The 19,575-nt window shown below is 36.5% G+C and overlaps 1 protein-coding gene across 2 annotated transcripts; it reads left to right on the top strand.

The window, feature by feature from the left end:
- The first annotated feature begins 983 nt into the window (after positions 1-983).
- On the top strand, positions 984-19,368 carry LOC102081276 (nuclear GTPase SLIP-GC). Of its 2 annotated transcripts, none has more exons than XM_005454863.4 (21): positions 984-1,113; positions 1,389-1,642; positions 1,726-1,770; positions 3,106-3,130; positions 3,343-3,429; positions 3,506-3,593; positions 7,564-7,783; positions 7,927-8,184; positions 9,886-10,098; positions 10,206-10,381; positions 11,189-11,273; positions 11,353-11,440; positions 11,583-11,704; positions 12,037-12,207; positions 12,300-12,448; positions 13,006-13,056; positions 13,390-13,489; positions 13,635-13,743; positions 17,422-17,552; positions 17,698-17,779; positions 17,910-19,368. In XM_005454863.4, the coding sequence occupies exons 2-21, from the start codon at positions 1,640-1,642 to the stop codon at positions 17,972-17,974; spliced, it is 2,268 nt and encodes a 755-aa protein (XP_005454920.1). In that variant the 5' UTR covers positions 984-1,113; positions 1,389-1,639; the 3' UTR covers positions 17,975-19,368. The 2 variants fall into 2 exon arrangements, with proteins under 2 accessions (XP_005454920.1, XP_019211217.1); XM_019355672.2 differs by having other exon boundaries at positions 13,372-13,489.
- The last annotated feature ends 207 nt before the right edge of the window (positions 19,369-19,575 follow it).

Genomic DNA, 19,575 nt, shown 5'->3' with positions numbered 1-19,575 from the left:
AAGGCAGTGTGCAGTGGGTCGTCACAGTGGGAATACACGGCAGTAAAAACACTGTAAGTTAATAAAACTAGGATTTGATCAGTTTGATCTCCTTACTGATAAAATCCATCAAATATGATTAAACGTTCTCGTGTTAACAGGAAGTGAAAAAGCTATTGCAAAATAGTTATGGAATCCGGTTGTGCCCTCTTGCACCTGAAGCTGCTGATATAGTAATATTTTTCAATGTTTATGCATTAGCAGCAACAAGAAAACATGTATCATAAGGATTGATAAGTATATCAATAGAGAGCGTGATTATGGCCTAATCATCCTTGCATAAAAAAAGGAAACATCTTCTCAGATGATCATGTGCAGGAAGGCATTATTAAGAGCAAATAACTAAAGGACTTTTTTGCAAGGACTGTAAATCATGAAACACATCAAATATTAGCTATGATGGTGTAATACACATGGAAGGTCTGACAAGATCGAAAATAATTTAGATTCCTTGTCTGTCCATTCGACAATCACACCACTTGTGGGAGTAGCTTAAGATCATTCTCTGGACTCAACAGAGCAAAGCTGTGGAGTCCGACTGCCAAGGTCAAGCTGTCTGCTCATAGTTCTCATCACTGCCTCCCTTGTCTCAACAGAAAATAAATCAATTATGTTCCAAAATTAAAAGGCAGGAGCCAAATATAGTCAGCACTAGCGTTTAAAGGTTTATGAAGAGGGTTGAATAACATGGCATAAGATAATATAATAATCTCATGATATAAGTTTACATGTGATAGATAACTGCATAATAACCTTTTGATGACTTAGACTGTTGTTACTTGTTCTGTTCTCTTTTATCAGTTCCCCCAGCGATAGTAAGAGCTGAACAAGTAGTTTCACTCCCCTACCAGGAAAAGGAGCTGCAAGTGCAAGAAAAGAGCGCTGATCACAGGGCCCCCACTCTCGTGTGAGCGCTCTGTGACCGCCCTTGCAAGTAAAATCTGCAGTGTGTATGTGTCTTCACTCTTAGACTCTCAGCTGAAGAAGTGTCTTTTAGAATAAATCTCTTGACACATGTGTTATTACTCATGTCCATACAAAGATGAAGAGAAGTAAATTTAAGCCTGAGCTCAGGTAAGCTTTACTTTCAGGAAGGTTACAATGGTTACCAGACTTTGGAACTGCTAAAACATAAAACAAAATATATGTATTTTGAGCTTAGCTTAACATTTGAAATTTTTCATCAGCTATTAAAGCTTGCTTTCAATTGTAAACTCTGCCTCTTCAGCCTTATAATTAACACAGCCTGCTGACTGGGACATATGCAGAATAGAAATTACATAGTTTTCATTCATCAGAAATTCTGTTTCTATTTCTCACGAAGGCATTTTTTCTTTGTCTTTTTGCAGCCTGTGAGCCACTCCCATCCGCCCTGCAATAAAACCAGCCCTTCCTACTTTTCTCGACACTTGATTCTCAACACATACAAATCCCCTGATCGGCCGTGACAACTCCTTTTGGCTTCATCTAAAATATACATTTCCAGTTTCTTTTTTAAAAATTTCTGCTTTTGCACTCCAGCTTGAATTTGGACTTTGCCTTATTTTTGTTTTTACTACGTGTTATTGATTGGCACCTCGCTGCTGACTTTAAAGTTATCATGGTATTCGCACACTAAATTCGCACATATGTTATTGAAAACTTTTATATTGTTATGGATTTGCAACTGTCTCCATTTTGCTATAGGAAGAACAAAACACAAGTCAAGAAATGGACAGTCTTGCAACTCAAGTAAGTTCAATGCAGTTTTATTCTGATTTCATATTATCTGTAACATAGATTACACATTCAAAATCTAAACATTTTACATGATCTTGCCCTGAATAGCAGGACAAGGTAAGGCATGTTCAATTCAATTTGTCAGATGAATGTGAGATTCCCCCGGCATAACTCCATGGGTGGTAAAATGGGGGGGGGGGGGGGGGGGGAGACTGTCTAAGTGTTAAACACAGAGTCATAAAAATAATGTATTTGCATTGTCATTGAGCTAAAAGTAAATCATATATTGAAAATGATTCAGAGTTAAAAAGAAATACATCCTGAGAAATGATTTTGTCTGTATTTTTAATCTCAGTGTGACCGTAAAAAGAGGAACTGTCAGAAAAGAACACAACAGGAAATGTATAAATTGGATGATAGAATTTGGATTGCCTGCTCATTGTTTTCTGACCTAAACTCAGGGCGCCCTGTACAGGGTTGCGCACTTTCTTAAAGTTGGATTCCTTCCAGCCCAGGGGGAAGACGATTTTATCTGTGGCCAGGATGGTCTTTCTTCCTTTCCAAAACCCACCGCAAACAAGTTCGTAGATATTTAGCAACAGGATAGAGAGAGTACAGTATTGTAGTATGAAGTGATTTTAAGTGTTGTAATTGAGCTGACCCTGTTACAATCTTGCTTAAATAAAATTCCTATCTGCAGTTAAATTTGTGGACATTCGCTGTATGGTTCTCATCCAAGATTAAAAGGTTATACCTGTATGTAAAATTTGATAACAGTTTAGAGTTCTTATGGGTTATTCTAGTCAATTAATAAATAACACACCCTTGGGACCTGCTGTCCGGGTCTCTAAAATATACTTAGCAAATAACAAGTGCCATAGATCTAGATGAGAGCTGCCGTCAACGCTTGTGGCTGTCAACTGGGTCTCACTAAGGGTTGCTGGTGGGTACCCAGAGTCAGAGGACGTGCAGGGTGGGCGCCTGGATTAAAGCAGTTAGAAGTTAAGCGAGTCCTCCTCACTGCCCGCTTAAACCAGTCTCAGTTCACCTAATAAGGTAAATACCCATAGTGATATAGAGACTCTGACCCGTTAGATGGAGAGTGGGTCCAGACCTCCTGTACAGGGGTAACTGAAGTCTAACAAATTTTAATACAGTTTTCACTGAAAAGCAAAAAGCTGATTTTATAAATTGAAAATCAGAATTTTGACAATTTCATCACAGATTGGATTGAAATTTTACATTTCAGAGCATGAGGTAGGGATTTATTAAAAGCCTTAACATTTTTAAAGACTAATGTGTTTTTTCTATACTGTTTAAAAGTCAAATGTTTATGTTTGTCCTAAGGTTGTTCCATCCACATCTAATAAAGGTGAGATACATGTACACTGTTAATTAATTTTGTTGATCTAAAATTCATCCATGTTTTCAAGGCAGTAATATTTTTGTTTGGACTAAATAAATCTGCTGAGAACACGTTTCATTACTGAGAGTTTCAATGCCTTCTTCTTTTTTTTGTATTTTTAATATTTATTTATTGTTTGTTGTTGTTGTCGTCCTCGTTGTTGTTTAAAATCCACCTAGGAAAGAGGAAGTCCAATCCTCAGGGCAAATCTAGCAAGCAGCCAGCAGCTAAACAACAGCGTGTGTCTACACCAGGAAAAAACTCAGGTATTTTAGTTTCTCTCTAAACAATGGCACCTCACGTCTTCCACTGGTTTCTAATCTTTTACTTTTACATTGACAGAAGCAATGATACTGCCTGGTGTTAAAGCCGATATGGAAAAGGTCAAGGCAAGACTACAAGATCAAAATGAACTAAGTGCTTTTCTAAAGTGAGTATAAACTTGTATATATTCTATGTTAGATGAATCATTCCCTAAGAGGTTGTTGTTACTTTGTTCAAAAGTTTCCCTGAAATTTGTAAAAAAAAAAAAAAAAAAATAAAAAAAAACCAAAACAATAGAATAGCTTTAACACTTTATGTTTTAGTGGTAATCAAGTTTTATTTAACGACACCGGCATCTAGACCTTTCCCTTATAAAATAGTGATAAAATAAAAGATTAAAATTGATGGTAAATGGCCTGCATTTGTATAGCGCTTTACTCAGTCCCTAAGGACCCCAAAGCGCTTTACACTACATTCAGTCATTCACCCATTGACACACACAGGCAATGGCAAGCTACATTGTAGCCACAGCTGCCCTGGGTGCCACCGGGCCCTCTGACCACTACCAGTAGGCAAACATGGGGTTAGTATCTTGCCCAAGGCTATTTGGCATGCAGCCAGGAGGCAGCCTGGGATCGAACCACCGACCTTCTGATTAGTGGCTGACCTGCTCTGCCACCTGAGCTACAGCCACCCGCACCACTTGTGGGAGTAGCTTAATAAAAGCAAAGACTAGTAAGTGGAAAAACATTTCCCAAAACCCATGAGGCAAAACTAACTGTAATAGTGTAGAAATATTTAACAATATTGTGTGCAGTATTTGAAATTAAACATTTTAATATAGGGACATTAATTTGTAACACAATAATGAGTTAACAGTGAATGTTTTCACATATACTATAAAACTTTGTTGTTTTTTTTTTACAATGCTGAGCTCATACTACTGTATATCTCATTATTTTTGTAGTGAATCTAATGTTTATTTTTGTGTGTTTGTTGTAGTTTTTCCAGTTATCATTAAATCTGAACAGTGAAACATTGTAATAGGTGACTTACCCAGTGAGTTAAAACTGGATTTCACATGATTACGTTCTGAATAATTTTATGTAAGATATTTGTACATTAACGGTGATTTTTTTTTTTTTACATTAATATGTTTTTGCATTTAACCAAAGAATGGCTATAAGTTCATTCAAGTAGAATGTTATATTCAATATCATCTTTAATTCATTTGAAGAAAAATATCATTAGTTCAAAAATTTCACTTCACTTCCAGAGCATGTTTATGGAGCCACAGCATCTTATATTTGCCCACCAGTAAATAGTTTATTAACTATAATTTGAAAGTTTGACCATCATTCATTTTGTATAGCTGCACAGCAACTAATGGAATAAAGTCAAATTTTCTCAGTGTTGTACAGCAAAATAGCTATGACTGTCATATAGTACTGTGTGGCAGGGAGAGGTAGGACCCAAACACAGGACTCAGAAACAAAAGGAGTAACTTAGTGATGGTCCCTTTGGAACTGAAGCTCAGGCGCATGTGTCAAAAAACAACAACACATTGCATTAGAAGAACTGTGTCAAGACTTGGTTTGTCTGAACAGTCATGCGACCAAAAATGTCCAAAGCCTCATTCGTCATGTTACTCCTTTAGTTCCCGATTAAGTGGTTTATAAGTAACTGAATGATTGACAGTATTTGTGCTGTGTTTTGGTGGAGATAGCAAACCAGTGTGTGACATAATGACAGATTGTGAAGAAGAAAGGATCTTCTACTTTTTCATAAATAAAAACCAGTTTATAAGCAATTCTAACCCCAGGTCTGACATCTGCATAAGAAATATACTACACATATACATATAATTATATAAGTTATAGTATATTATATATAAATGTACCTGTCCACTGTTAATTACATTTCACGTGAAGGAAAGGGATCTCAAACAAAAGCATACTCCAAACCTAATATAAAAGTGTGTTGTGTTGGGTTTAAGTCAACCCTGTTGGTAAACAGAAGCTGTTACTGAAAGCAGCCACACAGACACTAGTGTCCATTTCACTTGCAAGGGAGGTTCACGGAGTGCAGTGTTGCCACTCGCCTGTCCAAGCAACTCACACTCCTCTCTGCCGGGCTCACTGTTTTATTGACAACAGAGGTTACACACAATTCAGTTAACCATGTGACAGTTTTAAGAAGGCATGTGTGTGTGAGCAAAGCATACACCTGTGTGTGTGTGTGTGCGTTCGTGCGTGCGTGCGTGCGTGCGTGACATCCTGACACCATACAAGGCATGATATTAATCTCTCCAGTTGCCCTCATACAGAGTGTGTCATGCAAGAACAGCAGTAGTGAGCATCTCGCTAAACTATAAAAACAGGAACTTGCAACAGGTCATATCTCAAATGAACATTTAAAGGTGTAAAGTCTTGCACTTTAATAGAAGAGAACAGTCTGGTTTCTAAAGCTATAATGGAAAATTATAGTGTTGAGCAGGGGTGTCAAACTCAAATATACAGTGGGCCAAAATTCAAAACTGGAACAAAGTCGCGGGCTAACATTAATATTTATTGAAAAAAAAAATCTTCCTCCAGATGTAAGAATGAAACTTTTCTTATGGACTCAAACAAGTTTTGCTGAAAAACTGAATATGGAACAAGCAAAGCTTAATACTAAACAATATGTATATTAGCTGTATTATACCAGTAGGCCAGCTCTAATAGTAATTTGGCATGGCTTCGCGGGCGAAATGTAATTAGGCTGCAGGCCAAATTTGGCCCGCGGGCCAGAGTTTGACACCTATGGCGTTGAGGCTGATCCTCTGTCTGCACAAAGCTACATTAGTATTTTAATCAGCACACATACAAGCAATGGAACTAAAGCTGATCTAGCTCTTTTTACATAATGACAACCATATTAAGACACATAAAAGTATGGTTGTATATATCTTAGCACAAATGCCATCCATCCATCCATTCGCTTCCGCTTATCCTTTTCAGGGTCGCGGGGGGCGCTGGAGCCTATCCCAGCTGTCATAGGGCAAGAGGCAGGGTACACCCTGGACAGGTCGCCAGTCTGTCGCAGGGCCAACACACAGGGACAGACAACCATTCGCACTCACATTCACTCGCACATTCACACCTAGTGGCAATTTGGATTATCCAATTAACCTATCCCCACAAGCTGCATGTCTTTGGACGGTGGGAGGAAGCCGGAGTACCCGGAGGGAACCCACGCAAACACGGGGAGAACATGCAAACTCCACACAGAAAGACCCCGGCCTGATGGTGGAATTGAACTGTTGCTGTGCGGCAACAGTGCTAACCACCGTGCTGCCCAAAAAAGATCACAAGTTGGTGGATACATTTTATTTCAGTCTAAAGCCTCTTTGGTTAAACCTGAAGCTATCATAAGTAAAACTGACAATGGCTTTTGGTTTTCAATTTTAAAAACTGTTACATAGAAACAGTTTCATTTCATATTTGCAGCCCTGTTTTATGGGCAAGAAACTACTACAGACAAACCACAGCACATAATATTTACATCACAGGTGTCGAACTCCAGGCCTCGAGGGCTGGTGTCCTGCAGGTTAGAGATGTGTCCTTGGTCCAACACAACGCTCCAGAGGCCTGGTAATGAACTAATCATGTGATTCAGGTGTGTTGACCCAGGTTGAGATCTAAAACCTGCAGGACACCGGCCCTCGAGGCCAGGAGTTCGAAACCCCTGATTTACATCATTACAATTAATTACTATTTTATTGCCATTATTACCAAATACAAATTAATTATTAATATGATTATTTCAGCATTATAATGTGCTTATAGTATCCAAATAAAAAATTAAACATATAAATTGAATTACCTTATTGTTAACAGGTTACTAAGGCACTATTCCAAATTCCAAATACTGCACAGCTAATGCTATTTTACTTGTAGAAGTTTTTCATGCTGTTACCAAAATATTTCTATACTATTACAAATTGTTTTTTTCTCATGAACGTTGTTGCAATTGTTTTCACATTATAAGCATAGCTATTATTCCACTATATACATTTTAAAATTAGTTATTACATTGCTATTTACATGTATTTATTTGATTTGATTGATTAACCCATGTTTATTCTTGTTCTTTAGGAAAAAAATAACAGAATTGGACAAAGACAAGAGGGTACAAATCGGTGTTTTTGGTGAAACCGGGGCAGGAAAATCCTCTTTGATAAATGCAATCATTGATGAGGAAAATCTTTTGCCCTCTTCTGATGAATGTACCAGTGCATGCACCTCAGTCATCATAAAGGTGGAGGCCTCAGAGGACGACAAGTATCAGGCACTGATTGAGTTCCTTGAAACAGAGGTAAAGTCATATGTTTATTGTTACTTGGAGCTAATTAATATGCTAATCCAAGAACCTCGTTACGACTGCAAAAAGACAGCTTGTAGTTGCAATAAATTCTATTTAATAAAACCAGTGTTGTCATTATTGTTGTTGTATTTTAGGAGTGGAAAGATGAGTTGTGGTATTTGCTTCAGTCAGCTGGAGATAAAAACAATGAAGAAACAGCCGATGATGATGATGATGATGATGATGATGATGATGATGATGATGACAGTGATGATTACATTGAGAACAAACTGTCAGCACTATACGGAGAAGAATGGAAAAAAAATTCAGTTGATGACCTAACGGAGAAAAAATGTTTCAGTGACATTCATGAACTTCTTAAGTCTGGGATGAAGACTTTCACATGTAAAACTGTAAGCCAAAAACTCTCTCTGTCTCTCTCTATCTATCTCCCTATAGTCAGATAACTGGAGGAATCACAGATAAAAAATCATTTATAACATAGAACTCAGTTAGGAGGCCAATAAGCTAATAATCAGGTGAAGAACTGCCCCACCGACTACCTCTTAGGTATGCTGTCTTATTGAGGGGGATCCAATGCAACTGGGTGTATACCTCACCTCTGCCCTGAGAGCACCTGCCCAGAGAGAAAATAAACCAGCAAACAAAAAATCCAAAAACAAACAAAAAACAACAGAGCCAGTTTCTATCTGCCCAAACCCTCAAAGTTAGTTATTAGATAATATATTTACTGTTCTTAAAGTAATTATTTTACCTTGTGCTTTAACTTGATTTTGTTTGGCTAGCAATTTCATTTTCTGTTTTATTTTCTGTGACTTTTCATATATCTAATTTATTTTACTCCATTAATGTTCAGTGTTTTTTGACAGCTTTTTTAAAAATCACATTTAAACATCACTTAATTTTACTTTACTTTTGACTCCAAGATTCTTGCGGATTAAACGGTTTAGAAAATACACTAAAAGTGTATATGCACATAAGAACCTATTTTTAAATATCTACTGTAATCAGACTGGTCAACCTCCCACAATAATCATGATTTACCACACTGGCATTTGTTGAGTCTGTGTTTCCACAAGCCCAGTTTAGAGACTTATTCCTCATGAAGAACGAAAACAACACAAAACATCTTCAACCGGTCCTTTACTCGCTAACGAGGGAAGCTTGGTCTGTCCTTCTTGGTCCAAGTCCTTCAAAGAGCAGCCCTCCTCGTAGCCTTTTTATTTCCATTACAATTTACACAACATAACACAACACAAGCACCTCCCACCGTAAAACCCCCCTTGGTTACAAAGATAAGGCACTATGTGTGTGTGTGTATGTGTGTGTACGTGTAAGCACGTGTGCAAGAGTGTGTATGTGTGCGCGTGTGTGCGTGTGTGTGTCTTCCGGATCACAACTGTTTTTAACAACATCCTTGGTCATAAAGAGGGTAATCTCCCCCACACCCAATATATGGCTCAATTCCTGTATTGGTTCACCATACACAACACAGGTGAAGCCATAAAAGGGCAGGAAGCTTACCAAACATCAAACAGAACCTTCACATGGGATGTATCTGTGATAAAAACACTACAGCTTACCCCCCAAACCCTTAACAGGATGGGGAAGGGGACAAAGGAATGTCTTTGATCACACAGTTTAAACTGAGACTTTACAAATTTAAGAAACACAATGACAACATTCAACAATTTGACTCTAACAGCATTAGAAAAGGAATGTTTATTAAGTGAAAACTTTTGTTTGACTGTTTTATTATTGGAAATGATCACTATGACGTTATCTTGACGATAGCATTGGCTGTGCAAAATCTGGTTTACTCCCTAGACAGGATATTTAAACAATTCAAGGTGATAAGTGTTGGGTTAAGTTACAGTGGTGCTCTGCATTTGGAAACTCATACTCAATTTCAGAAACTAAATCTTCATTACAATTAGTGCAGTACTTGATTATAGACATAGTTTCAGGACCTGCTGTTGAAAAATACTAACACTCTGACATTCTCTGGGATTTCTACAGGATTTCTAACCACTTAGCCTGGTTATTGTGATGTTGAAGGGGCACTATACATTCATGTCTTTTTTTTATTGCAGGCTATGGACTTATCTGGCAAACTTACCCCATACACAGTGAATAGCCCTTTACCTTCTCAGAGCAAAACAAGGAAAGGAAAGAGGTACTATTGGCCAATAGTGAAGTGTGTGACTGTCAAGGTGCCAAACAAGGATCTTCTCCAGCATGTCACACTTGTGGACCTTCCTGGAAGTGGTGACTGTAACAAGAGCAGAGATGAAATGTGGAAAAGGGTCATTTATTCACTTTTACTGCTTTGTTATCTTGAACCAGAAATGACATCTTGTCAAGAATTGATGATTAACGATTAATTGTTAATATGACTATTATTCCATTTCAGATTGTTGGTGATTGTGGCGTTGTGTGGATTGTGACTGAGCTTAAAAGAGCAGCATCCAAAGAGACAGCCTGGAAAATCTTGAGCCGTGTCAGTAGGTTCATTGGAAATGGTGGCACGTGTGAGCGAATTTGTTTTATTTGCTCCAAGTCTGATACAACTGGAATTTCACATAGCCGGTAAGTAAATTAAGATGTCCAGAATTTTTTTTTTTTAAAAAGAAGAAGAAGAAGGAGAAGAAGAAGAAGAAAAGAAATTAGATAATTCAATTCAATTTTATTTATATAGCGCCAAATCACAACAGAAGTCGCCTCAAGGCGATAGTAAAGTTAGAAAGTAAAGCATGTTGTATCTAGGTGCAGGGTAATTCCTTAAAGATGAGACAAATCTCAAAAACATGAATATTAATACTGAGCAGACTCAGAGGCAGGTACAAGTTTAGCACGTTTATTGAACCAGTGGGTGGGTGGAGAATTCCTTGGCAAGAAGAGAGTTAAGTTAGCAATGGCAGTGCAGGGAAACAGTTCCTTAAAAAATCTCAGAGAATGGATTACAAAGGGAAAGTTTGATTCAAAGAGAGTGACAGAGATATGCAACAGACTGTCTGGCTAACTGAGGGGAGCCCAGGACATGGAAAACAGAGATTTTTGAGTTTGACTAACTGCAACAGACAGTCCACAGTACATAGATTGGAGGCAGGTGTACCAGCCAAGAGCTGACTGGGGTCATGCCACCAAAAGCTCATAGTGGCCTTCCCATTACACTCAGTGAGAGAAAGAAAGACAAGGGTGAGGAACAGCTGAAGAGCAATGAGAGGAAAAAGAAAAAAAAAGTGAAGAAAGAGGCATGGAGGCAGACAGTGGCATGATAGCCTTTGTACAGGGTCTATAAAGTTTTAGGAAAAATAGTATATCAATAACCAACAAGAATGTGCTGGCATTTCTCTCAGTGATTTAATGCTGGGTAACACACATGTATTCTTATAGATTGCCAGGTGAAGTCCATAAACTCATAGTTAACAGAAACGCACAAGCCAAGGAACAAGTAAAGCAAAAAATTAAAAATAAGAAGGTGAGTTTTATAGGCAGAGTGAAAATCTAACCCAAAAACAATAGCAAGAAAGCTTTAAAATGTATTCAATTTTCTCCAGAAACCCTTCAGTGATGACTGTTTCGAAGTGTTCACAGTGAGCTCCCGTGAGTTCCTACAAAAAGAGCATCTAGATCCAGAAGAAACTGGTAGGTGAAGTTCCCTGATATGAGCATGTACTAGACATAAAGCAGATATGAAATACTGCTGTTGTAGTCTAGCTTAATTTCAAATAATGGCTATTTTTATTACAATTAATGTTAAAATGAATTATTCAATTATTATCAACAGAAATACCTAAACTTCAAAGACTTCTGAAAGAGCTCAACAACGTTCACTCAGAGACAAAAGATTATGTGTCTGGAGCTCTCACGATTCTCTCTCTGATTCAAGATGCCAAACACAAAAAAGCAGTAAGATACTCAAGTAATAAAATTCTTCTATTTGTATTACCTTTCAAAAGCAAAGGTTAATAAGTAATAAAAGATATATATAGATATATATATAGATATAGATATACATATATATACATATACACATATATATATATGTGTGTGTGTGTGTGTGTTCTTTTTTTTTCTTTTTTTTTCACTGAAAGCTTTTGTATTTTTTATTTACTTTTTTCTAAAAAAAAAAAACCCAAAAAACCCATAAAATAAGTTTACTGACACTGAATATAGAAACGCATTTTCCATCAGGTATTGGCATTTATAATTTTGTTTTTCTATTATGTTTTTATTTTCAGGGTGATAAAAATGAAAATGTGTGTGCAGAACTTAAAAACACCCTGGGATGCAAATATGAACAAATCAAGAAAGAAATAGAAGAGGTCTACAAGACTTTTGAAAAATGCCTTAGCAAGGGTGTTGAAAACTCCAAAAAAGAAGATGAAAACAAATTGAAGAAGTTATTGGACGTATGTATTTTTTTAAAAGATTGCATTAAAACTACTGATTTCGCCATTTAAATAGCCTTATGTTCAGGAATTTGATTTCTGTTTTGTTTCAGAATAAGAATGGCCGTGGTTTTCACAAGACATTAAAGTCTGTTGTTGAGGGAGGTGGGGTCCACAAAACAAGGAAAGAAATAAACTTCAACGTGGAATTAGCTTCATGCCTGACTAACAGCATTGATGAAAAATTCAGCAAGATCTTCCCGTAAGAATCCTGTATATTTATACCTTCTTCAATTTCCTTTTATTAATGGAAAAGATGATCATAGTGTTAACAATGGTACTATAAATGGTAGATAATAATATGGTTTATCAAACTGTTACTCCTAATCCTAATTTTGAAGGGATCAACCCTTTTGAGGAAGCTCCCTACAGGGATCGTGAGAAGACTCATAAAGAAACCAAAATTAAACAAAGGAAAATATCTACAGACAATAAGAATTTAGACAACAACTCAAAATTTGGTTTAAAACTGGGCACAAAATTTATACCTACTGTGATGATGATTTATTCTTGATTCAAAGAAAATTAAAAAAATATATATATATACATATACATATTTATATATTGTTCAAGTGCCATGACTAACCTTGCCACCCATCCAACATGTGTTCTCTCCTCACTATACTGTTGTGCGTGACAGTACTTTTCCTGCCTGATTTATTTGGAGTTGTGATGATGATGATGGAAAGAATAATGCCAGTAACAACAATGTGATTATAGCACTTTTTTAAATTTTCCCCTTGTTTTCTCTCCCATCAGGTGTGCCTCCTGGTCTGACACTATACGAAGCAATCCTGCAGTTACATACAAGTAAATATACACTACACGCAAACACACATTTTAAGTTAAATTATTCTTATTTGTCTAGTCTTATTTGCATTTAGTTTTGTTTAACCTCAAAGTCTTTGTCCATTTCTCTGGTGTTTAACATACAAGTACAATACAAAAAACAGAAAAAAGAAAGGCCTAGTATGGGCTTAAAACTTGTCCATCTTTCAAGCATGGAGAAAAAACAAAATACTTACTAGTACTATTATTACTAAATTAATTACACAAAAATATACATATAAATGTGTATAAGTTACATCTTTTTTTAATAAACATCTCAATACTGTCATTATGAAGTGATTTAACATATTTCAGACCATTCAATGGATCCATTAGTGCATTTTCGCTTGGAACCGATTCACTGACTACTGAGCACAAAGATCTAAAACTACAACTGGATTTTCTCAAGATGGAGGTAAAAGTCTAAACTCTCCTTTTAAACAGAATAGTCAACAGATGAACCTAAATACTCCCAAAATAGCCTTGATTTGTTTTTGTTTGTTTTGTTTTATTTTAATGATTTTTTAAAACTCATTTTGGTCCATATTTATGTTTTTAAGGAAAAAAAAATTAAGGAGAAACTCAACGAAACCATCCGGATAGAAAAGAAAATGATCTACAACAGTCTGTTAGAGACAATTGAGACAAAGATGAAAGAATGCTATGAAGGTAAGAAAGGAGGTCAATGTATCACTATTTAAACATTTCATAATATAATCTGGGAAGTAATTATTTGACTTTTTACTTGTAAGTTTTTTTAATTACAATAACATGGACTACCTATATTTTATATCAGTTTTATTATAATGTAGAGAGACAGAATATCAACCAAAAATCAATGAAAAAATAAAATAAAATAACATAAAATTTGTAAATTGATTTGCATGTCATTCAATGAAATACGTGTTTAATCCCCAAGCAAAACATCACTTAGTAAGGAACCTTCGTTGGCAACCACAGCGGTAAGACATGTCTGTGAAGGTTCTCAGTCATCCAGGTCATCGTAGTCAAAGGAGTTTGCAAAGAAAAGCGTCTGGACTTCTTTGAGTTGCTTGAAGACGTTTCACAGTGCAGTGCAGCGAGGAATGCCCAGACCTCTACATTGGAGAGACCAAACAGCCACTTCACAAGCGCATGGCACAACATAGAAGAGCCACCTCCACGGGACAAGACTCAGCAGTCCATCTGCATCTTAAGGATAAAGGTCACTCTTTCGAGGATGCCAATGCTCACATTTTGGACAGAGAGGACAGATGGTTTGAAAGAGGAGTGAAAGAGGCCATCTATGTCCACTGTGAGCGACCATCTTTGAACAGAGGCGGGGGTTTACGACACCAACTGTCTGCCATCTATAATCCACGATGACCTGGATGACTGAGAACCTTCACAGAGATATCTACCGATATGAATCCGATGTAATGTATTTTATAATCAATAAAACTGTACTTTTAAATATCTTGCTGCATTTTATAAAAGTTCATACTTAAGTTTTAAAAAACAAAACACTTAAGCTATTCTGTTATACCTGTATGCAAAAAATACACTGCACCCAAAATATTTCATAGTCCAGCGATACTGATCAATCTAATAAACTTAAACCTACACCATCCTCCCTATTGTGTTATTCTAAACAGTACTTAGCAGAAATGTTAAACAACCCAACTAACAGGGTTGCCAACTCCCATAGGGGAAAACATAGGGAACCACCCCCCACCCTCCAATTCATGATGTTTAATCAACATAATCAACTTTAATTTAATGCATGTGCATTATTTTTCTACAATAATTAAATAGATTCTACATCTTTCTTCAACAGAATTGCAGACTGCACAGATGGTACCTTCCCAAGGGAAAAAGTATTATAGCTTACTAGGGTGTATATTAGATTTAATAATTATTAAGTTACTATATACTATAATGGACTTATATACATTTTACATCAGATTAAAACTTTGGTTGTAAGATTCATCTAATTATTTATGAAAAGCTAGACATATTAAAGAGAATAAGAAAGAAAAGTATATCTTTGTGCCCCCCTTTCCCTGTTAATGTCCTACCTGGCCCCCTGGCAAAACTTTGCTAGATCCGCCCCTGCACAGTTACCAGCCATAAGCTACGTACGTAGAAAATTATCCTGGTGTAGAAAGTAGTATTAAATAAATTCTAACAACAGTTTATCAAGCTTAAACATGCTGCTGTTGTTTATCCGCTGGTTTCCTCTTTCTGGTGCAAAGTAGGCGATAAACAAACAAGAAAGACAGGACTTGCGACAGAATTGACAATCAGCTGATCATTGATCAGTTTCATGATTGAAGTAGCAGCAGGAGAGGGGAGGGGGAGAGAAAAAAAGACAGTCGCTCTTGATATTGGTTGTTAAGCTTAACATGGCTTTACAAACATTCAGAGATAAACTTACACACTTGTTTTACTTCTCCAGGATAGTTTTCTCTGAGAAGAAATGTCACAATTTGGAATCACGTAGTGAGGCTCCAAATGCTCCACCAGACCGCCGACAGGTCTCGCACGCCACAGGTGCTCTGTCATGTGATGCATACTGCTCCGATGTGCTAAGGTCATGAGCTGGGTTACTCCATGTCGCAAGTTTTGTGAGATGTTTCTGTGATTGTTAATGGATCGGATTAAATTTTTTATTTCTGTCCGATATTCAATCCAGTAATTTAAGTCCGTATCGGACTGATACTGATACGTAATATCGGATCGGTCCATCCATAGTGGAGACCACAGCTTAGTGAAAAAACACAATCTCTCACCCGAACCATGATAGTCACCTCCCCACCGAGCTTGTAGCTCCTTGTAGTGATGTTTGATTCGTGAACGAATCGTTCAATACTCGAGAATCACTTTACTGACTCGTGAATCATGATTCACAAGCGCAACTGACTCACTGACTCATCCCTGTTGCTGTTAGCAAAGTAATTATAAGCTAATATCTAGCTTATAATTAAAATTGTGGGGGGGAAAAACAACAGCCAGTTTCTTAACAAAAACATTTCTGCTCTGAACTGGAAGAAAAAACCCTGAGTAGAAGCTCACATCAAGAGAATAGCTTCTCAGTTCACGGTAGCATCGCTCAGCTAACATGCTAACAGCACATTTGAGTTACTCACCCCCTCCCTTGCTGTGCTGAATCTTAGCATAAGCGAATCACTCAGGACTCACTAACCCCCTCCCTTGCTGTGCTGAATCGTAGCAAATCACTCACCCCCTCCCTCCTGGCTCACAACTCAAACGAGTTGAACGAACCACTCAGGACTAACTAACCCCCTCCTCCTGGCTCACAGCTCAAACGAGTTGAACGAATCACTGACTCACTCACCCCCTCCCTCCTGGCTCACAGCTTCTTCTTCTTCTTGGTTGGCAACCAATGTTAAGGCGCATTACCGCCCCCTGGCTCACAGCTCAGTGAACATTTAGATGAGAAAATATATATAAATATATATATATATATATATATATATATACTAATAAAATAAAATAAAAAATAAATAAATGTTCCCTTTAGAATTTTTTTGCTCTTTTTTGCTCTATAAAATAGTTGTTTTCTTTTACAATCATTCATCTTAGCAGTAGGATTTACATTAAAAGAGAAACAAATTAAGTTTGAGTGAAAATATACATTTTTGCACTCTCTGGTCAACTGACTCAGTGACTCAAATGACTCAAGAAATCCGATTCACTCTGGTGAGTGACTCATTAAAACTCGATTCAGTAAAAAGAATCGAATTTACCATCACTAGCTCCTTGTAGCTCGTTCCAGCTGTGTGCAGGCCTACAATCTTGTCCCAGATGTCCTTTGACAGCTCTTTGGTCTTGTCCATAGTAACGGAGAAAGTGGAATTGAAAAAATTGATTCTGTGGACAGGTGTGCTTAATATACATAATGAGTTAAGATCAAAAGTATTTGCAATTGATTGATTAATTGTAATCTGTGTGCAACATGCACCAGATCTGGCTGGGTTTTAGGGAATCAAATACCCATTTCACTTGATGGCATGCAAATCAATTTAGATCTTTTATGTAATGTGGTTTTTTTTTTCTAGATTTGTGATTGATATTCTGTCTTTCCACTAAAATTAAACAGTCATACAATTAGAGACTGTTAATTTTGTTAATTTCTTTTATTCATTCAGCAGAGGATGAAATAATTATCTCTTCTTATTGTATTCACCTTGATTGTGTATAGACATTTTACTTGATTTTTTCTCTCTTTGTAGAAGCATCAAGATTTAGCAAAAAAGACAATGAATATTTACAATAAACAAATAAATAAATAAACAATCATGATGATTCCTATAGTTATTCTGGCACAATTTTATATCGTTGTAGAGGCAGCAAAATGTGGTGGAGGTGGCAAATTAGAAGGTATGAAGACCATTATCAAGAGCCATGTACGCTCAAATAAGGAAATGTATGAGGAAGCAAAAAATGCCATGTTGGAGAAGGTGGATGCTTTAAAGGTTTGTCACATTTTAAAATATATGTTATGTAGTCGTTGCTATTTTTTCCTGTTCTTTTTTTGTTTTGTTTTATTTTGTTTCTGGCTGTTTTTGACCTCAGTATTAGTCTCTGCTGAAAGTAATAAAGTTTTTGATGTTCAATTAGAGAACCATCCTGGAGGATCTGGAGAAAGCCATGACAGAATCCATTGAATTTTCTCTCAGGACTGACAACAACTCACTCCCAGGTAAACAGATTATGTTAAAGTAAATAATTATTATTGAGCATTAAGTATTCTCCACATTGTTAATGATAAATATATATATAGAATGATAATGCTTTATTTTGTTTTAACCTTTATCTATTGATTCTTTTAGATGTTTCAGAAGAGCTAGAGAGAGTGACAAAACATCGTGATGAACTTTTAAGCAGTCAACATTAAAAAAATGTAATTGGGTAAATACTGATAAAATGTTTTTGTGCTAAATAATGTGAACTGATCCACCCAGCAGTTGCTCTAAATCCATGGTGTAGCTCCATGGTCGTTGGTCATTGTTGCCGTCACTGGGTTTTATTAGCCCTATTCATCTGCAGCACTTTTTAAAACCTTATGATTTAACTACAGCCCAACCCATGCAGCAGTGCATTAATGACTAACCTCGTATTGTGGATGGATTATCTCAGCTGTTCTCCTGACTGAAGTTGCGTTAATTTTTAGCGAGCGAAAAAAGGTTAGCGTTCATCCTCCAGCTTCACTGTGCTAATGTTTTTAAAGTATGCTAACCATAGCTGTGTAGCTAGCCACCACTTAGCACATCATCATATACCAGCTATCCCAACTTCAGTGACCCTATAAAGGTCACTAATGTTTAGTTTTCTGTCTTGATTTATGTCGGAAGTCGTAGCAGAGCTCTACGTTTTAATTTTTCAGAAATCCCTCAGTCAGAATATGGTATAACTTCTTCAGGTTGAAACTAGTGAGCTAACTTCCTGCTAACTTCGAACTCTGTTAAACTTCATAAATGCTGTTTTCATGGATGCCTGGATGTTAAACTGCTTTGTTATACTTAGTAGAGCAGCCACACTGATAATTTTAGTAAAGATGAAAGAATATAGACAGTTTTAACTCTCAGTATTGCCGCAGTGTTTGTTTGGACCCAGAAACAGGGTTCATATGCCATCGCTTAACAACACAGTTTCATATAAAGAGATATTTAGATAGTAATTCAAACCAGCAGTGGCAAGGTTTTAATCATAAAGGTCTAAAACAAAATGGAAATACTGTATCTAAAATCTGATTGCTTTTTTGCTTTTGTAGTGGTAGTAGCTTTTTAATTAGTTGTGGACTTGAGGTAGATAGAAAATTAGAGAGAAATGAAAAGGTAAAAGGATTACGATGCAAACATTCTTGGTTCATGTCAACCAGGGATATGTGCATTGTATTTCTGTTGTGGTTTTAATTTTAAGGGTCTAAACCAAAAGAAGATCCAGAGCTTCATGATTTTAACTATTTTGTTTACTTCCTATACTGTGTTTAAATATGTTGTTTAGTTTTGCTTCATTAAGTGGGTACTTTATTTTTTTAGGTATTTGGATTTAACCTTGTGCTTCATAGAACAAGAATGACAATTTGTAATACAAATATATCTTTTCTGCAATACAGACTTTGAGTATCATATGATTAATAAAACGGTAGCAATTAACTACTATCAACTTTTACTTATGCTACAATATCATTTTGAATTTTGTTGTTACTAATCTGTACTAATTCTAAATGTATGCATGTGCTTCATTTTTGTCTTGCTGTTATAATAAAATATAACTTGAGCTTAAAAGCATGTGTAGTCGCAAGAACAGTTTTTTCTAATCCCATGAACATGAAAAAGACATGTTTTATATTCATGGTCTCTGAGTACTGCTCTTTATTATTTTCATGCAAAAACATCCTTGTTGTAATGTTGTGGAAAGTGGCATGGTGGAATAATAGAGAGAATCTCCCAATAAACATTGGATGCATTATTTTCTATTTTAATTATTGCAAGC

This window comes from Oreochromis niloticus, linkage group LG4, assembly GCF_001858045.2.
Source record: "Oreochromis niloticus isolate F11D_XX linkage group LG4, O_niloticus_UMD_NMBU, whole genome shotgun sequence".
NCBI classification, from domain to species: Eukaryota; Metazoa; Chordata; class Actinopteri; order Cichliformes; family Cichlidae; genus Oreochromis; species Oreochromis niloticus.
The sequence above is the reverse complement of the archived record's forward strand: the minus strand, read 5'-3'. Positions and strand labels throughout refer to the sequence as shown.